The sequence below is a fragment of the Symphalangus syndactylus genome, chromosome 19, assembly GCF_028878055.3.
Source record: "Symphalangus syndactylus isolate Jambi chromosome 19, NHGRI_mSymSyn1-v2.1_pri, whole genome shotgun sequence".
Classification (NCBI taxonomy): Eukaryota; Metazoa; Chordata; class Mammalia; order Primates; family Hylobatidae; genus Symphalangus; species Symphalangus syndactylus.
The window spans coordinates 11899459-11919090 of record NC_072434.2 but is presented as its reverse complement, the minus strand read 5'-3'; the positions used below and the strand labels follow the sequence as shown (position 1 = coordinate 11919090).

The 19632-nt window shown below is 39.4% G+C and overlaps 1 protein-coding gene across 8 annotated transcripts in view; it reads left to right on the top strand.

The window, feature by feature from the left end:
* The first annotated feature begins 554 nt into the window (after positions 1 to 554).
* The window catches only part of RCOR3 (REST corepressor 3), a 57278-nt gene continuing 38200 nt past the window's right edge, over positions 555 to 19632 (top strand). The window contains exons 1-7 of one of the 8 annotated variants that reach the window (XM_055233921.2): positions 576 to 958; positions 1351 to 1407; positions 8532 to 8627; positions 12301 to 12378; positions 14950 to 15002; positions 16993 to 17154; positions 18832 to 18956. In XM_055233921.2, the coding sequence (XP_055089896.1) occupies positions 793 to 958; positions 1351 to 1407; positions 8532 to 8627; positions 12301 to 12378; positions 14950 to 15002; positions 16993 to 17154; positions 18832 to 18956 (737 nt within the window). In that variant the 5' untranslated portion in view covers positions 576 to 792. Of the gene's footprint in view, positions 962 to 1349; positions 1408 to 6755; positions 6775 to 8531; positions 8628 to 12300; positions 12379 to 12597; positions 12945 to 14949; positions 15003 to 16992; positions 17155 to 18831; positions 18957 to 19632 lie in introns of those variants that run through there. The other 7 variants (XM_055233923.2, XM_055233924.2, XM_055233922.2 and 4 more) reach the window with 7 other exon arrangements.

The following is a 19632-nucleotide window of genomic DNA, read 5'->3' as shown; positions in this document are numbered from 1 at the left end:
GATGGTTAGGGCCGAGTCTACTTCTTTCGCCGGTTGGGCCTCAGAGCCCCAAGGCCGCCCTGCTATACTGCGCGATTGCACCGCGGGCCAGAGCGCGCCCCCAGCTCAAGGCTGCCGGCGGACACCGGGAAACTGAGCGGCCTGCGGGTCCACACATCTGAGGAAGGCCGCGCTCCGGCCCGTGCCTGCAGCAGGGTCAGCAGAGGGGGGCCGCTCCCCGCCGGTCGCCCAGTCGGGTCGCTTCGGTCCTTTCTCAGGATGACCGCGTTCCTTCCGCCCAGAGAGGGCAAAGAGTCCCGCTCCCTCGTGTGCACCTCCCGCCGGCGCTCCCGAGCGCCCCCTAGGAAGAAAGCCCGAGCGGCGGCCACGCCTCGGTGGCGATTTTATTAGCGCTTGGTTGGGGTGGCCCGGCTGCCTGCGAGCGGGGTTTCCCCACCCCTCCCCCTTCCCCTCCCCCCCTGGCGGCCGGAACCTCCCTGCGGGGCGGAGTGATACCGGCGGCGGCGTAGAGCGCGGCGCGGCCGAGGGGCGCCCGGGACTGCGCGGGGCGGGCGGCGGCGGAGGGAGGAGGGGAGAGAGGCGGGGCCGGGGCGGGTTGTTGTGAGGCGACTGCGCTACTGCCGGAGCGGGGCGGTCATGGCGGCTCCATATTAACAGCCTCCTCCTCCTCCGCCGCCGCCGCCGTCGTCTCCTCCTCCTCCTCCTTTCCCTCCCGCCCGCGCTCTAAGCCATCTCCCCCTTCACCCTGACGCCTACCTCTTTCCCTCACCTTTCCCCCTCCCCTGTTCTACCATGCCCGGCATGATGGAGAAAGGGCCCGAGTTACTGGGGAAGAACCGATCGGCCAACGGCAGCGCCAAGAGCCCGGCAGGCGGCGGCGGCAGCGTTGCCTCGTCCACCAACGGCGGGCTGCACTACTCAGAGCCCGAGAGCGGCTGCAGCAGCGACGACGAGCACGGTGGTAGCCTCGAACTCCTCCCCGCCAGCCCGCCTGCCCCCCTCCCTCTTCCCCTCCCCCAGCCCCCTCCCCTCGCCGCTCTCCTGCTCTCCCGCCCTCCCTCCCCTCAGAGCCCGGGCGCTGCGGTAGCCTCGAACTCCCGGTGCAGTGCAGCAGCACCCCCGCGACCCCCGTCCCTCCTCCCTCGACCAATCCTCCGCCCTTGCCCCCCCCCCGCTCCCCGCCCCCCATCCGCTGCCATCTCCCGGAGTGCCCCGAGTTAATATCTTCCCATCCACCCGCCGCTTCTTTCCTCCATCTAGCGATTTTTATTTTTTATTAAGTATCTCTTCCTTTTTCTTTCTTTTCTTCTTTTTTATTTTATATATATATTTTTTGGCATTGCTTTGCAGATGTTGGGATGAGAGTCGGAGCCGAATACCAAGCTCGGATCCCTGAATTTGATCCAGGTAGATATATTTGCTTAAGCAAAATCTCATCTCTCCTTTCCTGGGCTTGGTTTGGGGTGGACGGGCTAGGGGTCCGGGCATGGGGCTGGGAGGGGATGCGGGGTTGGGCTGGGCAGGCATCCATGGCGGGGAGGCTGTCAGGCTTGGCCGGGCTGTGACACTGGGCGTGTGGGCAGATGTGTGCGCTGCAAGGTTAACATGGTTCCCTTCTGAGGCCACTTGCCCGCTGGTGGCATCGCCTTCCTGACCCTTAAGCCTGGAGCAGGGTCGGGGTGAGCAGAGGGAGACGGCCCTTAGTGGAGTCCAGGGTCCGAGGCCGCGGGCTGGAGGGACCATGCAAATGTCAATTGCCACCTCGCTCGCCCCGGCGCCGAGGGCCGCGCTCTCTCGGGCGGGCGGTAGAGGCCAGGGCGGCTGTCACCGGCCGGGGAAGCCAAGGGCGAGCCCTGCCGACCTGTGCGCAGCCGGGATTGTCTCTTTTCTTTCTTTTCGGCTAGGTGGTGTAGCTTTGGTCGCGGCAGCTCTGCGGAGTGCAGGAGCCGCGGAGAGAAAGGGGTGGGGGAAGGGGGTGGGGAGACGCCAGCAGCAGGCACACCTCGCTCGCCAGCCAGCCCTGCGAAGTTAGACCACAGGACAGTGGCTGCAGCTGCCAAGGAGACATTTTCTCCCCGAGCAGCCAGGTTCCAGCGTCCTCTGCCAACCCAGCTTGCGGGCTCCCTGTCTACTTTTCTCCAAACAGGCTCCCCGGCGGTCACGAGATTTCAGCCTGTGTAGGGATTGGGCGAGAGTTCCGCATATGGAGGCGCCCTTGCTGGAGCCTCTCGGAGTGGAGCGCGTTTCCTTCTCCCCACCCTGCCCGAGACCCTTCTCAGTTCAGGCTTTGGACAGACTTTGAAAGGGGCCCACCTTTTTTTTTTTCCTCGTTACAGTTTGTCAGTTTTTTCCCAGTGCCTATAATATTGCGTTTGTGTCAGACCTTGGATTTCTGTGTTAGATATTAAAGAGCTTACTTGTATTTTCTTGGGGAGAAACAATGTTTAATTATTAGGATTCAGAGGCGTATTTTTTTGTTCCTCCTCTCCCCATTAAGACAATGCGAAATGATATTTACCAACCATTTGGATTTCAGATAGCAGCTCCTCCTCCTGTCCCAAGTGAGGAGGATGAAAAGTAATGAGTCGGGACAGTCTCATTTGTAATAGGTGAAAACAATGATGCAAGAGTGTTCACTAGATTTGGGTTGCCTTCTAAATGACTGGCTGAGAGTACATTTTATTCAAGGACTATCAGTGTGTATACTGATGGGCTTCAAATAATTTTAAATGTTTTATGAAACTAATTTTCTTTATTGATGTTGCTAGTAGGTGAATGGCACTTTCACACCACTCTGCTCCCTTTGGGTTTACTTGACATTTGGAAAGAGCACATTTTGGCTTTAAGAGACTGAATTCAGGCCGGGTGCGGTGGCTCACGCCTGTAATCCCAGCACTTTGGGAGGCTGAGGCAGGTGGATTACGAGGTCGGGAGATCAAGACCATCCTGGCTAACACGGTGAAACCCCGTCTCTACTAAAAATACAAAAAATTAGCCGAGCGTGGTGGCATGCACCTGTAAACCCAGCTACTTGGGAGGCTGAGGTAGGAGAATCATTGCGTGAACCCGGGGGGCAGAGGTTGCAATGAGCCAAGATCACGCCACTGCACTCCAGCCTGGGTGACAGAGTGAGACTGTCTCAAAAAAAAAAAAAAAAAAAAAAACTGAATTCAATTCCTAACTCCCAACTCTTCTTTTTGTGGTCTGAGCAAGCCACAGGCTTTCCCTGAGCCTCAGTATTCCTAGCTGTAAAAACTTTTTTTTTTTTTTTTTTTTGAGATGAAGTCTCACTCTGTCGCTCAGGCTGGAGTGCAGTGGCATGATCTCGGCTCACTGCAACCTCTGCCTCTCGGGTTCAAGCGATTCTCCTGCCTCAGCCTCCTGAGTAGCTGGGACTACAGGCACACGCCACCATGCCCGGCTAATTTTTGTATTTTTAGTAGAGATGGGGTTTCACTGTGTTGGCCAGGCTGCCCTCGAACTCCTGACCTTGTGATCTGCTGCCTCGACCTCTCAAAGTGCTGGGATTACAGGTATGAGCCACCACGCCCAACCTATAAAAACTAATGGAATTCTTGCCAGGATTAAATGATGGGCATATGGCATTTATTCTATAAAGATTAAAATTTGTAATTATGAAGAACTATTCTGGATATATTCACACCTTTCTGATTTGGAGCTTTCATTGAGAGTCTGTTTTTTTTTTTTGGTAGTGATAGTTATTTCCAAATTATACCTCAGCAGCTACAATTATTTCCTAAGTTAATAAACATACCTATGTTTTTGCCCCAATGGGTAGATTTCTGAGTCAATATTTATTTCATAGACAACTATATACAGTTTGATTAGGGGTTTTATGTTTAATAAGAGCCAGACTTAATGCTGCAACAAACTTGTACATGCCCATAGCATTACACTGGAAAGCACTGATCTGGTAATTGGAAAGCATCTTTTTTGTTTCAGGATAAACTAAACACGAACAAATTTCAAAATTTTGAGAATAATCACTTAAACAGAATAATATTAATGTGATTTTACATGGCAACACTGTTAGCCAACTTAATTGACGATAATATTTTGCTTATTTTGAAACCTAAATAGAATATTCAAGGAGGAAAAAAATCACTGAAATGTTACTATTTTTAAAGTCATTAAAGTCATATTTTCAATTTATTTACTCAGACTGTAATTGAATTTTATTATTAGAATAAGGATAAACATCACTTTCTGTAAATTCACTTACTCATTTTCTGCTTAATAGTCTTCTCCAGAAGCATACCAAACCTAAGGACACAATTAAAACTAGCTACCATTTAAACATAGGAGGGCTTTTCTTATCTGGTAAAAGCTAATCTTATCAATCAAATGTAGATTATCAGTTATTGGGCATTTTTTACAGGGAAATACTGGGCCTCTGCCATTCAACATTATACTGCTGATCTATTTTATTCTTATTTATAAGTGTTGTGCTGTTGTGTGAAGTTTTTCACATCAGTATAATTAGGTGAGAATATAAACACATTACCTTGGGAAAAATAATAGATGAAAAGTTGTTGGTTTTTTTTTTTTTTTTTTTAAGGCAGAGTCTTGCTCTGTCCCCCAGGCTGGAGTGCAGTGGTGCGATCTTGGCTCACTGCAACCTCCACCTCCTGGGTTCAAGCAATTCTCCTGCCTCAGCCTCCCGAGTAGCTGGGACTATAGGCACGTGCCACCGTGGCCTGGCTAATTTTGTTTTTTGTATTTTTGTAGAGAAAAGGTTTCACCATGTTGGCCGGGCTAGTCTTGAACTCCTGGTCTCAGGTGATCCGCGTGCCTTGGCCTCCCAAAGTGTTGGGATTACAAGGTTGAACCACCACACCCTGCCAAAAAGATATTTATTAATTATGGAAATTGAGAAATGGTTAGCTTCTCTCTCTTCTCTTTCTCATTATCTTTGTCTCCTAAACCACTCAATCCATCTTTATGGAGATTGTTGACCCATAGCTCAGGAAGTCATTTGGAAGAAAAATTCCTTGGGTGCTGAGACTGTAAAATCTGCTATGATTAGACTAGAAAAATTAAGAGGATTTTTTATGGAGACTAATTTTATTGGAAAAGGTGATAGTGATGATGATAAAAATTAAGCAGGTAAAGAATGAATTGGCCAGGGGCCATAGCTCATGGGTATAATCCCAGCACTTTGGGAGGCTGAGGTGAGAGGATCGCTTGAGCCCAGGAGTTTGAGACCAGCCTGGGCAACATAGTGGGACCCCGTCTACAAAAAATTCAAAAATTAGCCAAGTGTTGTGGCATACCACATTTGTACTTCCAGCTACTCAGAAGACTGAGGTGGGAGATCACTTGAGTCCAGGAAGTTGAGGCTGCAGTAAGCTATGATGGCGCCACTGTGCTATACCCTGGGTGATAGAATGAGACTCGGTTTCAAAAAAAAAAAAAGAATTATTAAAATGATTATTTTAGGAAATATGAGAAGAATTGAGATTTATATTGGAATTTCTGAAGTTAAGAGATTAGGAACAGTTTACCTTAATTATGGAACCATTGATGATAATGTCTTTACTAACTAGATTTCTGATTATTTTCTTTCCGTTGTTCACTAGATCTTCCCACCTTTTATTTAGTGCCTACTAACTGTACTTACATCATGAGGAACAATTTTTGTGTGTAGAACCTAATTATTTGTCATATGCCTTTAATCTAATATGGCATAATAACCTTGGATGAACTACCTGACTTCTCTAGGCCTTAGTTTTCTCGTTTGTAAAAGGGTAATGATGTTAAGTATGTCACAAGATTAAGTTAAAATTAATGTATATAAAGTAGTGGTTTTCAAAATATTTTCCTTACATATCCATGAAATAATTTTGAAAAAAGATTCACGTATTTTTAGTTGACATCTGTTGTCAGAGTTTAAATAGTTGAAAAATATAATCTGCAGTGTATTGAAAATATTAGCACTTTGATAATAAAGTCTTTTTCTGTATTTTAAATATATCCAATTAAATATAAATACTACAGTGATGTGATAGTACTATTTTGTAAAATGTGTAGACAAGCTTCTAACATTCTCAAAGTTTACGTTGTTCCTTTTTGTCTTTGAAGTCATTTCCATGTATTTTCTCCACAAAATTTTATCGTATATAATTTTTTTTGTGCTTTATTGGGCCCGGTGCGGTGGCTCATGCCTGTAATTCTGGCATTTTGGGAAGCCAAGGCAGGTGGATCCCTTGAGGTCAGGAGTTCAAGACCAGCCTGGCCAACATGGCAAAACCCTATCTCTACTAAAAATACAAAAAATTAGCTGGGCGTGGTGGTGGGCACCTGTAATCCCAGCTACTTGGGAGGCTGAGGCAGGAGAATTGCTTGAACCTGGGAGGTGGAGGTTGGAATGAGCCAAGATTGCACCATTGCACTCCAACCTGGGTGACAGAGCGAGACTCTGTCTCAAATAAATAAATTAATTAAATTAAATTAAAGTGCTTTATTGATCACCTGTGAGTAAGGTTCTGAGTATTAAATCTTTTCTGGCTTGAGTTATTACAATTAGTGCTTAATTGATTAAAACTCTAGTAGTTATGGTGCCTTGAGTAAAGGAGGGTTTTCCTGACACCCTGTTTGAAACCCTGGAGGGTTTAAAATTTTGGGCCATGTACTCTTGTAAGATTTGAAATACATGAGAGATTTATTTTTTATTTTTTTTAAGTGAGAGAAGGGTATTTGTGAAGACAGATGATGGAAGTAGAATGAGTCTAACCTCTTATCATTTGACCACAGGTGAGTTTTCAGGCAGATTGTCTTGGGAAAGAGAAAATAGGGAAGTTAAAATTCTGAAAATTGATTCTCTTAAAACTTTCTCATGCGCATGTACCCTGGGAAAGTCTTTGTTTACCCAAGTTTGAAGTTGGTACATATTAAGTATATAATTTAGAACCTAGTATATATAAATAGTAAAATGTCAAAATATATTTAGTACAGCTTAATATTCTCGATATTTAAGTTCTTTATATGGTATATTTGTTCCATGATCTTCATCAAAGTCCTTATTTTTAATGTCTAGATTTTTATTTTTATTGATGTAGAAATCCTAGTTTATTGAATTATATTTTCCTTTCCTAGTTGTTGGTTTTCTCCAGTAGTCTTATAAACGTAAGACTCCAGTTTAAAGATCTAATAATTTCAAAGGGATTAACCTTTAAATGTTTTATCTAAAACTGAAGACAACTGATTGTTCAACAATTTCATTTTCAGAACTGATATGCTAGTATAGTCTTTTAAAATTATGATAGCTTGCTATCCAGGTTTTGGTTTGTTTTTTAATCTGTTCAGAAGTTAAGGTACTTCTAAGGCATGGTTGTTTTGTTGGTGACTCAGGTTTGAGTCTCAGTACTGTTTCTAAATATCAGATAGTTTTGAGGTATAATCTTAAATATTGTTACTGTTAAAAACGATAAACATGGGGTTAATGTCTATTAAATGTTTTAGTTCATTCTGACTTTTACAATGAAAAAGGTAAAACTTACTGGACACAAAGCATCCCAAGAGGTAGATAAATTATTTTTAATAGCACATGTTACTTTCTCCTATTTTATAGGAAAGGAATCACGTCTGAATTGTGAGAAAAACGTAAGGGTCATTACAGCTATTCAATTTCATTTTCAAGGGGTTGGTGAGAGAGGACATCAGCCATTTTTGAGATACAGCCCCTTGAGGATTTATTCATTTATTTTGTAGTTGATAAGGTGAGAAGAAGCCTTTTTAGGATAAAGAAGGAAGGAACTTAAAAAAGAACTGTCTTCAATAAGCATATACTAGTAATAATAAAAAAGTCTTAGGTAATGCTTACCATATGCCACGTACTTACATTAATTCATTTAATTTTTGAGCAACTCTGTCAGGTAGGTACTTTCATCATCCATATTTTTAGAGATAAGGAAAACTGAGGCACAGACAGATTAAATAGATTTATCCAAGGTGACACAGCTGCCAAGTAGCAGAGCTGGTATTCAGACTCTGGGAGTTGGGCTCTGTAGTTCATACTCTTAACCATTGCACTGAAATATCCCTTACTTCCTGTATCAGTCATCTCTTAGGCCTAGTTGACACATATGTAATTGAAAATAGTAGAGTCCAGTTCAGAGTTAGGGAAGGAAAATTGTGAAATGCTTAATTAGGCATTCTTTGCTATCAGACAGGATTGCTCTACCAGGATTGCTCTATGTATGCTGCTCCTCTATCCTCTACCTACTCACCGATATTGGAAGAGCTGTTAGTTCCCACAACTTGGATACCAGTTTCTGTCAGATGGGGCCCTTAATTACAATGCTAATAATTTTTTGGAAACTTATTTATTTATTTATTTATTTATTGAGACAGGGTCTTGCTCTGTTGCCCAGGCTGGAGTGCAGTAGTGTGGTCATGGCTCACTGCAGCCTTGAACTCCTGGGCTCAAGCAATCCTCCCACCTCAGCCTCTTGAGTAGTTTGGACTACAGGTGCACATGACCACATCCAGCTAATGTTTTGTGTTTTTAGTAGAGACAAGGTCTCACTATGTTTCCCAGGCTGGTCTCAAACCCCTGGGCTCAAGCCGTCCGCCCTCCTTGGCCTTCCAAAGTGCTGGGATTATAGGTAAGAGCCACTGCACCCAGCCTGTAGCTGTTACTTTTTATGGGGAAAAATTTTTAAAAAGTGTAATATCTGTCTGAGAAGGGACATTTAATGAAGATATTTTAATTCAGACTTTCTGTAAGGCAAGAATGAGGTGCAAGGAAATTATGTTTAAATATTTAGCATGATATGCCATTAAGACTTGAGACAATGAAAAACTTTCTTTGTTGCATTTCATGTTGTATTAAGTAGGATTTAAATGATCTTATTGTCGTGATTCCATTGTGCAGAATAATGAGTTCCATGTTAAAGGATTGAAGTTTAGGATATTCACTTTGTATAACATTAGATTTTATGAATTAAGTAAAGGCTTCTGACCAACTTAAATAGGATTTTTGTTTTATTACTATAGAATGAGTTGGCTATTTTGTGTTTGTATTGTTATTTTACAGGATTAAAACTTAAATATGTATCTTAATATTGAAGTTTTAAAAAGATACATTAAAGTTTCTTTTCTTTCTTTTTTTTTTTTTTTTTTTTTTGAGATGGAGTTTCGCTCTTGTTGCCCAGGCTGGAGTGCAATGGCGTGATCTCGGCTCACCGCAACCTCCGCCTCCCGGGTTCAAGTGATTATCCTGCCCTACGCTCTTGAGTAGCTGGGATTACAGGCATGCGCCACCACACCTGGCTAATTTTTGTATTTTTAGTAGAGATGAGGTTTCTCCATGTTGGTCAGGCTAGTCTCGAACTCCCGACCTCAGGTGATCCGCCCACCTTGGCCTCTCAAAGTGCTGGGATTACAGGCTTGAGCCACAGGGCCTGGCCAGTTTATTTTCATTGAATATAAATTTTACATAATGAACCTTAATTTGGCATTTTCCTAAATTCTCAGCTCATGCTTTTGTGTCCTCTTTTATTAAAGATATGACAAAATACAAAAGGCTTTCGAATACTTTGGTAGTGTTTCTTCTTTCAGTTCTCTTTTCTTCTTAATTTTCCTTATAACATACATAGAATTTTAAGATAAATTTATATTTTATAGCAATTGTATGATTTTTTAACTAAAATTTGTTGATCAGTAATGATATATGATGCTTCTCTAAAAATAAAAATATTTAATGATATTATATTATTGCCTGATAGATAACTTCCCTAGTTGGAGATTATAATAGTAGTTCTCTGACCCCCCCCTAGTTCTTCATTCCAAGTATCTTATAACTTTATAAAGGATTACAGTTTAACCTCGGAATTATTTTAATATGTCAGTAATTTTGGAATTCTGGCTATTAATGGTAATTATCAATACCACATAAAAGTCATTTATGAGCCGGGTGCAGTGGCTCACACCTGTCATCCCAGCATTTTGGGAGGCCGAGGCGGGTGGATCATCTGAGGTTGGGAGTTTGAGACTAGCCTGACCAACATGGAGAAACCTTGTCTCTACTAAAAATACAAAGTTAGCCAAGCATGGTGGCGCGTTCCTGTAATCCTAGCACTTTGGGAGGCCGAGGCAGGCGGATCACGAGGTCAGGAGTTCAAGACCAGCCTGGCCAACATGATGAAACCCTGTCTACTAAAAATAACAAAAATTAGCTGGGCGTGGTGGTGCATGCCCAGCTACTTGGGAGGCTGAGGCAGGAGAATCGCTTGAACCTGGGAGGCAGAGGTTGCAGTGAGCTGAGATCGTGCCATTGCACTCCAGCCTGGGCAATGAGTGAAACTTCATCTCAAAAAAAAAAAAAAAGTGGCAGCAATGCTTCATTTGTTGGTAGTTTTAATGAATTAAATGCAACTAAGAATTAGGTAGACCAGAAAAATATCACTGAATGATTAAAATAATAGAATCTACAGGCATGTAACTTGGCTCTGGCATAGCTGTCTCAGGCCTTCATTCATGCTGTTGATTCTTAATTTATATGAAGTTTTAATAGGGCTTGATTTTTCTGACTTTCTAGGCTGTAAAATATTAGAAATAAATAACAGGCTAGGTGTGGTGGCATGCAGCTGTGATCCCAACTACTTGGGAGGCTGAGCCAGTAGGATTGCTCGAGGCCAGTAGTTCAAGACCACCAGCCTAGGCAACATAGCAAGACTTCACATATTTATTTATTTATTTATTTATTTATTTATTTATTTATTATTTTTTTATTTTTATTTTTTGAAACGGAGTCTCGCTCTGTCGCCCAGGCTGGAGTGCAGTGGCGCAATCTCAGCTCACTGCAAGCTCCGCCTCCCAGGTTCAGGTTCACGCCATTCTCCTGCCTCAGCCTCTCCGAGTAGCTGGGACTACAGGCGCCCGCCACCACGCCCGGCTATTTTTTTGTATTTTTAGTAGAGACGGGGTTTCACCGTGGTCTCGATCTCCTGACCTTGTGATCCACCCGCCTCAGCCTCCCAAAGTGCTGGGATTACAAGCGTGAGCCACCGCCCCCAGCCAAGACTTCACATATTTAAAAAGAAAGAAAGAAATTAGAAAATGTTACTATCTTTCCAGGTCAGAAGTAGACTTTCAGATTATATTAAGAAGAAGTTGTGTTAACTTTTTTATCTTGACTTTTTTTTTTTGGAGATGGAGCCTGGGCTCTGTTACCCAGGCTGGAGTGCAGCTGTGTGACCTCGGCTCGCTGCAACCTCCGCCTCCTGGATTCAAGCGATTCTCCTGCGTCAGCCTCCTGAGTAGCTGGATTACAGGCGTGCGCCACCACACCTGGCTAATTTTTGTATTTTTAGTAGAGACGGGATTTCACCATGTAGGCCAGGCTGGTCTTGAACTCCTGACCTCAGGTGATCTGCCTGCCTTAGCCTCCCAAAGTGCTGGGATTACAGGCGTGAGCCATCACACCCAGCCTTTTATCTTTTTATCTTGACTTTTCTTCTAATGTAGAGCACAAGCTTTTATAAATATAAGATGTCATAAATGAACGTAATGTAAAAGTGAATAGCTGGCAGACCCTTAGCAAGAAATAAATAAAAAGCAGACATAAGTGTTTAAAAATTACAGCAATCTTGGCCCATTTAGTATGGGGCAAAAAAAAAAAAAAAAAACCCGAGGCATTCTTTCTCATTTAAAAGTCTTGAATTTTTAATGATGATCTCTAAGTAATGTATGGAAGTTTAAATCAGATTTATTACCTTCTGTCAAGTAGAGGTAGGTACTGAAGACAGTCTTTTTTAGTTTAAAAGGGATAAACCGGCATTTGCAAAATTTCCTTAGTTTTTATAAGCAAGATATTTACCATATGTAATGTAAATCTGTTTTCCTTTATTTTCTTTACTTGTCCTCCTTTGCAGGTACTGTACTAAAACATAAATAAAGCTTACTTTCTTTTTTTTTTTGAGACGGAGTCTCCCTCTGTCACCCAGGCTGGAGTGCAGTGGCGCATCTCAGCTCACTGAAAGCTCCGCCTCCCGGGTTCATGCCATTCTCTTGCCTCAGCCTCCCGAGTAGCTGGGACTACAGGTGCCCGCCACCAGCCTGGCTAATTTTGTTTTTGTATTTTTAGTAGAGACGGGGTTTCACTGTGTTAGCCAGGATGGTCTCGATCTCCTGACCTTGTGATCCGCCTGCCTCGGCCTCCCAAAGTACTGGGATTACAGGCGTGAGCCACCGCGCCCAGCCAGCTTACTTTGTTTCTACTTATTTTCAGTGTAAACAAAATCCTTCATATTCAAAGTAATTATTTTTTTCCCCCAGGTGCTACAAAGTACACAGATAAAGACAATGGAGGGATGCTTGTATGGTCTCCATATCACAGTATCCCAGATGCCAAATGTAAGTTTTCTGAAATTGAATGTTAATGTCAGCAGGAGTTTATCAGCCAATTCAAAATATGACTTATGTTTGTTTTTGGGTCTTATAGATTCTCATAAGAAAACAGTTTTGTCTTTGTTTTATTTTTTTATTTTTTTAATTTTTTTTTATTGGAGGTTGTTATATTAGAATGTTTTTCCTTTTGGAAGATAGTGGGTTGATCATTCCAATTTGTGTCAGGCCCATGAAGAATGAAAAAACCTAGGATCTGATGGCATTGCTGCTTAAATCCTCAAGCAGGGGAGGGAGTTACTATGTAGACATCTGCCCAGGCTTTTCCTCAGTATATGGAGCGGTAAAGACATGCCTTCAAACTTCAAAGAGCCCACTATCATTACCATTTTAAAGAGGAAAGGGGAAAGAACTGACTTCAGCAGCCATCAGGTCATCTTTGTGCTCTCCATTTCTGGACGGAGACCTTCTGGATCATTGACCATGCACTTCTTGAATCATGGTGTGGCTTTAGACTTCAATGTGATGTAGCGGACCTGATCCTTTGCGGCACATCAGATATAGGAAACGTGCAGGTAACAACACTAAGATCCCCACCCCTCCATTCAGTTATCATTTAGTTTATTAAATAACAACAACAACAACAACGACACTGAACAGTTAATTCTAGCAGCTGTAAGATAAGCTTGTCTTTTTAGAATATTTACTAACATCTTAAAGGTGTCTGATTTATTTAGTCCCATGAAAATTAATGATATCCTATCGTGTATAGTAAGTCGAATCATGCTTATTGATGCAATAGAGCTAAAAATTGAAAACTGAGTATGTTTCTGCTTACCTGATAAATCTTTCTGTTTAAGAGCTATAAAACACCAGCTAAAGGTCTAGCTGGTAATCTAGAAATTGTGTGCCTTTGAAGCATTCCTAACAGAAAACATGAAATTATTCATCTGGCCTGAGACTGTTTAATGAGAACCTGAAAGAGACTGTTGGTTTCCCAGGTTCAATCCTCATTACAGACAAAGGTTTTCATTCACAAACTGAGCATCAGGGTATCATTGAATTTTGCTGGCTTAGTTCTGTTTTATACAATGGTTCATTTCTTAGCAAAGTGGAAAACAAAATTCAGCCAGAGTGTCCTGGTAGTGCAGTGTTCATGTGGAATATTTAAATGAAGGTCTAGTGCAATAGTTTTCAACCCTGGGTGTGCATTGGAATCATTTGGGGAATTTTTTTTTTTTAAGTACTTATGTCTAGTCTCTTTCTCAGACCAATTAAGTTAGAGGCTTCAAGGGTGGATCCTGGATGTCTTACTTTTCAAAAGCTCCCACACTGATTGTAATGCATAGCCAGGGTTGGAAACCACAGGTCAGTTGGTATTGTTCAGCATATATTTAGACCTGTCATGTATTTAAGTGCTTTCGGCTGTAAACAAAATATAATATTTGGGTTTTCTACACAAAAAGCTTACCCTTTGAGGGGAGATTTGATAGCATACATTTAACCATTTTATTCTAGTAGCATTATTATAAGAACATATTCATATATTAGACTATACAGACTAATAATCACAGCAAATACTTTTAAAAATTCTTAAAATGGACCAGGTGCTGTTCTGGGCATTTTCCATTTATTAACTCATTTAATCATAGGAGGAAGGTACTGTTTTTAACAACTATTTAGAGTGAGGAAACTAAGGTACAGAAAGGTCAAAAGTTACTTGACCAAAGTCAAAAAAATAGCAATAAGCCGATAAACCCAGGTAGACTAGCTGTTCCAGAATCAGGATTCTTAACCACTGCTTCTCAAAAATATTTCCAAAATTAATTTATACATACATACACATATATAAATTAATTAGAATCAAGGCAGAGTGATTATATGGAGTTCACATAAAACTGAGTTCTAGTGAATGTGTCGGACTTCTTAGCAATGAGGCCTTGAAATAATAGCCAGTTTATCATCTTGAAACTGCTTATCTAAATAATTCTGTTGGCTTAATTACATATGGAAGATAAATGAAAGTGGAATACTCAAACATGCTTTGTGTAACAAGCAGGAAGAGCTGAAGAAAATTTAGAGTACTGAAGCATACATAAATGTGTCATTATGTATAGCTGGCAAAACTATAGATAAACTATCCTTTATACATCAATCAAAAATGGAATGGTAAAGGCTTTGGATCAACTTGAAATATGTGAAAGTGTCTTAAACAGCTAAGTCTCCAAATAAAGACTATTAGAACAGAAATTATCTTAATATTTTATACAATAATTAGATCTATTGGCTACCCATAGATTGGTCTTTTTCTGCATACAGAAATATAGTAATGTCATTGAATTTAGTAAGTATAATGTGTAGTCGTAGAGATAAGTTATACTAAATACAATTTTAAACCAGGTGAGCATCTGATCTTGCTATGATAAGTCTCTTTTTGTAACATTTCATGGGAGGTGCCTTTGGCTATTTTTTTTACCCTGGAATATAAATCGTTTTACTTTGCTATGTTAAGAACAAAAGTAGACCTAGGTAAATGAAGTAAATGAGAATAATTAATTATATAACCTTATTTCATTGCAGTGGATGAATACATTGCAATTGCAAAGGAAAAGCATGGCTACAATGTGGAACAGGTATGTAGAGAAACACTTCAGTAGTAAGGCTTGTCCCAATATTTACCAAATCTAGAGTATCTCATGATAGTTTCTGTCCTAACAACGTGCATAAGCTTGACCAGCTATTTTATAGATACCACAAAAGTCCTAGCAAAGAGTGACCTTTCAATATTAAGGAGTTTGATTTTATAAACATTATTCATCTCAAAGGCTTAAATATTTTTCTTTCAATATATCTGTTTCTTACTCTACTTCGAGTTCTGGAAGTTTCTGGAAGCCTTCAGTATTCCTCTGGCAAATGCTTACCAAAATGAAAAGTTAAGGTTTTGGTGTATTTTGGAGTAAATGTACACAGATAGAACTTTAAAACAAATCTTTTATTTATAAAAAAATTTTAATGATACAGGTAATTCTCTTTTGACTTTTTGTTCTACAGGATCTAAAAGTTAAACTTTACATTTACAGGAATATTTAAGACTTTAAAATTTTGAATGAAATCACAAAAGGCTCTTTTTGTTAGATAACTTTAAAAGGATATATCTATATATGATATATGTCTGTATGTAGAGTTGTCTCTTCAAATAAAAATTGTAACAAAATCAAATTATCTTAATATTTTACACTGTAATTAGATCTATTGACTACCCACAGATTGGTCTTTTTCTGCATACAAAATATAGTAATGTCATTGAATTTAGTAAGTATAACATACATAGTTATGGAGATAAGTTATATTAAATAGACTATGATGTATTTACATGTTTATTATGTAATACACTCTGTTATATATAATATAATATACTATATATAGAGAGACAAATATATGGTACATTATCCTTAGTAATGAGGGAATGGAAATTATGGAATAATGAAATGAAAGAGATCTTAAATCTCATTTCAACTAAATATTATTTCAACCTTTATCAGAATTAATAGTAAAATAGGTAGATTTGTTTTAAGATAAGTAAGAAAGGTAAATTATCTGTAACCTGGGTTATCAAGAGCTAACTTTATAGTCCAATTACATGGTAAAGGAATATTTTTGTGAAATTGAGATGTTTATTTTATCTATATCTATCTAAAGGTAATTAACTTTTTTGTGGATTTTGAAGCCTTTGATTGCCTATTTTTTTTTAAGCCTTGTCTTTCTGTTTAATATTTGAGAAAGTCAATCCTTTAAAATAGGACTATACCTTAATATGTTCATTTTCCTGTGTATTTTAAAGAACTGTTATCAGAGTACAGAAATTAACAAACGCACTATTTATAAAGTTCCTATATCTCTTGGAAAATAAAAGTTTGTGTCCTAAATGATGCGTAATACCTTATAATAAAGAGAAAGGCCTACTAAAAATAGAAGGGGAAGTTATGGAATTTTTGGAAATTGTCCATTTCAGTCTTTGTTATGATTTGGTAATCAAGTCATTGAAGTTATTTGTATGCCTCCTAATAATTCTATTTATATGTTCTGATAGTAAATGTGGTTAAAAAAATTGTTAAAGTTGCAGTGGAGGTACTTTTACTTCTTGGACGTGGTTAGTCTGTGATACACTTGTAAAAGATTAAAATTTAAAATACCTCTCTACTAAGCCCCAACTGAGCATTTCTGGCTTTGTGGCATCTGATCATTTCATTCAAGTATGGATTTATTGGAAATTTTCCTTTTAGCAAATTTTTTCCTACATATTGACAAATTTTAAAATGTGGGTTAAACTCGGTGTGAACCTACAAATCTGCTTTGTAGTCACTCTCCTCAGCTCACTGTTTTTCCTAGATTCTGCAGCAAATATGGTATATAAGAACATTCACTGTTCTGAGGCCCTGATTTAAAAGAAATAAATAAATGAGGTCTGCTACCTGGGCGCCCCTGATTTAAAGTCCCAAACTGTGAGTCTATCTTCAGTTGAAGTCATAGGCTTAAGATTTTAATCTAATTTGTGTTTAACTTTCTTAAGTGTGATGGAACATAAGTCCATTAAAACCAAAGGGGAATGATTTCTCTTCAAAGGCACTTGGCATGTTGTTCTGGCATAAACATAACATTGAGAAGTCCCTTGCTGATCTCCCTAATTTCACTCCCTTTCCGGATGAGTGGACAGTGGAAGATAAAGTCCTATTTGAACAAGCCTTTAGTTTTCATGGAAAGAGCTTTCACAGGATTCAGCAAATGGTATGGTAATTTTAATCTTACTGTGGTTCATATGTGAATGATATGTTAAGCTACTATTGAACACTTCCTAATTATTAAATACAAAAACATTCTTCAATTTAATTTTAAAAACTATTTGTAAATAGGTGTATTTTTATACAATCCTATTTTCTGCAACCACTCTTAAATGACAGTTATGTGCTATTGCATTATAGTAAATTAGCTTTTATTTTGACTTAAATAACATGTAATAATATACATGTAATAAGAGTTATTTCTTATGTTTATTGTTCCAGGAAAAAAAATAATTTCAACTTTATTTTTAAATGTTTCACTCTCTGACACGAGGATTTTTTCCAATTTATATATTTTTGGATACGGAAGACCCTTTTTTAAAAATCCCATATTAGGCCGGGCACGGTGGCTCACGCCTGTAATCCAGCACTTTGGGAGGCCGAGGCGGGCAGATCACGAGGTCAGGAGATCAAGACCATCCTGGCTAACACAGTGAAACCCCGTCTCTACTAAAAATATAAAAAATTAGCCAGGTGTGGTGGCATGCGCCTGTAGCCCCAGCTACTTGGGAGGCTGGGGCAGAAGAATAGCTTGAACCCGGGAGGCAGAGTTTGCAGTGAACCGAGATTGCGCCACTGCATTCCAGCCTGGGCAACAGCGCGAGACTCTGTCTCAAAAAAAAAAAAAAAACATATTATTTCAATATTGTCCCAATGGTGCTGCTTTTTTCTTTCTCTCTTTTTTTTTTTAATGGAGAGAAACTGCTCTGTATTTCTAGTTCCTACATTTTTAGTATTGTGTCAAAATAATGTAAATCCGAGAAGTTCCTGCATTAAACGATTTTAACCTGAGTAGATGAAAATTAGATAATATTTGCAAATATATCTAGGTGTCTTCCATAATGAAAGAGAACATTTTTGGTGGGGAAGTTGCATCCTTGTTTGTCACTCTGACACATCAGTGCATGATCATTAGTCATTTTAATACTCAGAGACTTCATTTGATGGCCAAAGCCTGTTTGCATTATTTACCATTTTAAGACCTGGATTTAAAACAAAGTTATTCAAAAAAATTTGTTAAGAATTGAATAGCTTTTCTTTAAAACATCTTGCTAAATGAAAGAAGCAAGACACAAAAGGTCACATATTGTATGATTCCCTTTATGTAAAATGTCCAGAATAGGGAAATCCATAGAGACAGAAAGTAGATTAGTGGTTGCCAGGGACTGGTGAAGGGGGAGAATAGGGAATGATTGCTAATGGGTACAGGATTTCTTTTTGAGATTATGAAAATGTTCTGGAATTAGAGGTGGTGATTGTACAAGTTAGTGAATTCACCAAAACCACTAATATGTACACTTAAAATAGAGAATTTTATTTTATGTGAATTACATATATTGAACACTAACATGGCTGCGCTGGGAACTTCTGGGGACATTCTCACCAAATTAGTGTGTGACCTCTTCCCCTCCTCTCCCAGAACAAATAGGAATATTCATTCAGAAATGTCAGTGAAATTGATATGGGATACTGACTGTAGTAGTATTTTTTAGCTCTATAAGTCATAAAGGTACCCATGAAATATTTTTTAATTATGCCTTTACTAAGTAGTAAAGAATATCATCAAAATTATTCATTTTGTTTATGAATTAAACTTGCTGATATTAACATGATTTTTTTTAAGCTTCCAGATAAGACAATTGCAAGCCTTGTAAAATATTACTATTCTTGGAAAAAAACTCGCTCTAGGACAAGTTTGATGGATCGCCAGGCTCGTAAACTAGCTAATAGACATAATCAGGGTGACAGGTAGGTTGGTTACCTCCATATAGTTACATTGTTAGGGACACTGCATTGGATTGCTTACATTTCCTAAGGCAGAAAAGTTATCACAACACATTGTAAATATTCCTTATTACATTTATGTTTCTACTCTGACAAGAAGAGCCAAGTGGTTAGAAGTTTTAATATTAAGAGCTCTTCCACCTCTTTTAATTTTAATAACAAATGCTTCCTTTTAGTATTGATATATTTAATACACATATTTAGAATATATTAAAAAATATGTTTTATGAAAAAAGTCTTTTTATAATTACCTGAGTAACTGAAACCCTTATTATTGAGGCTAAATCTTTTGATAGTATAAAATCATTTTGTTTCATTTTTGTCTGTCTTTATTCTCCAATGAAATTTAAGTATTATATCAATTTGTATGTGTTCGCATTTCCCAAATGATATTTCTTTTTAAATCCCTTTCCCACTGGGTCTCTGTTTTTGAGCTAGAAGTGTTTGCTAAAAGAATTCTGTATACCCAATGAGGTAAATGTTTCTGAACACTACAGAAATCTGAATTAAAAGCTCATCTTCCCAAGTACAACTCTTGTTCTGTTAAATAATATTTAGTAAAATTATTTAGATATATATATTACAGTTTGATAAGAGCACTAAAATACAATAAAAAGAAGGGAATTGGTTGGGCGCGGTG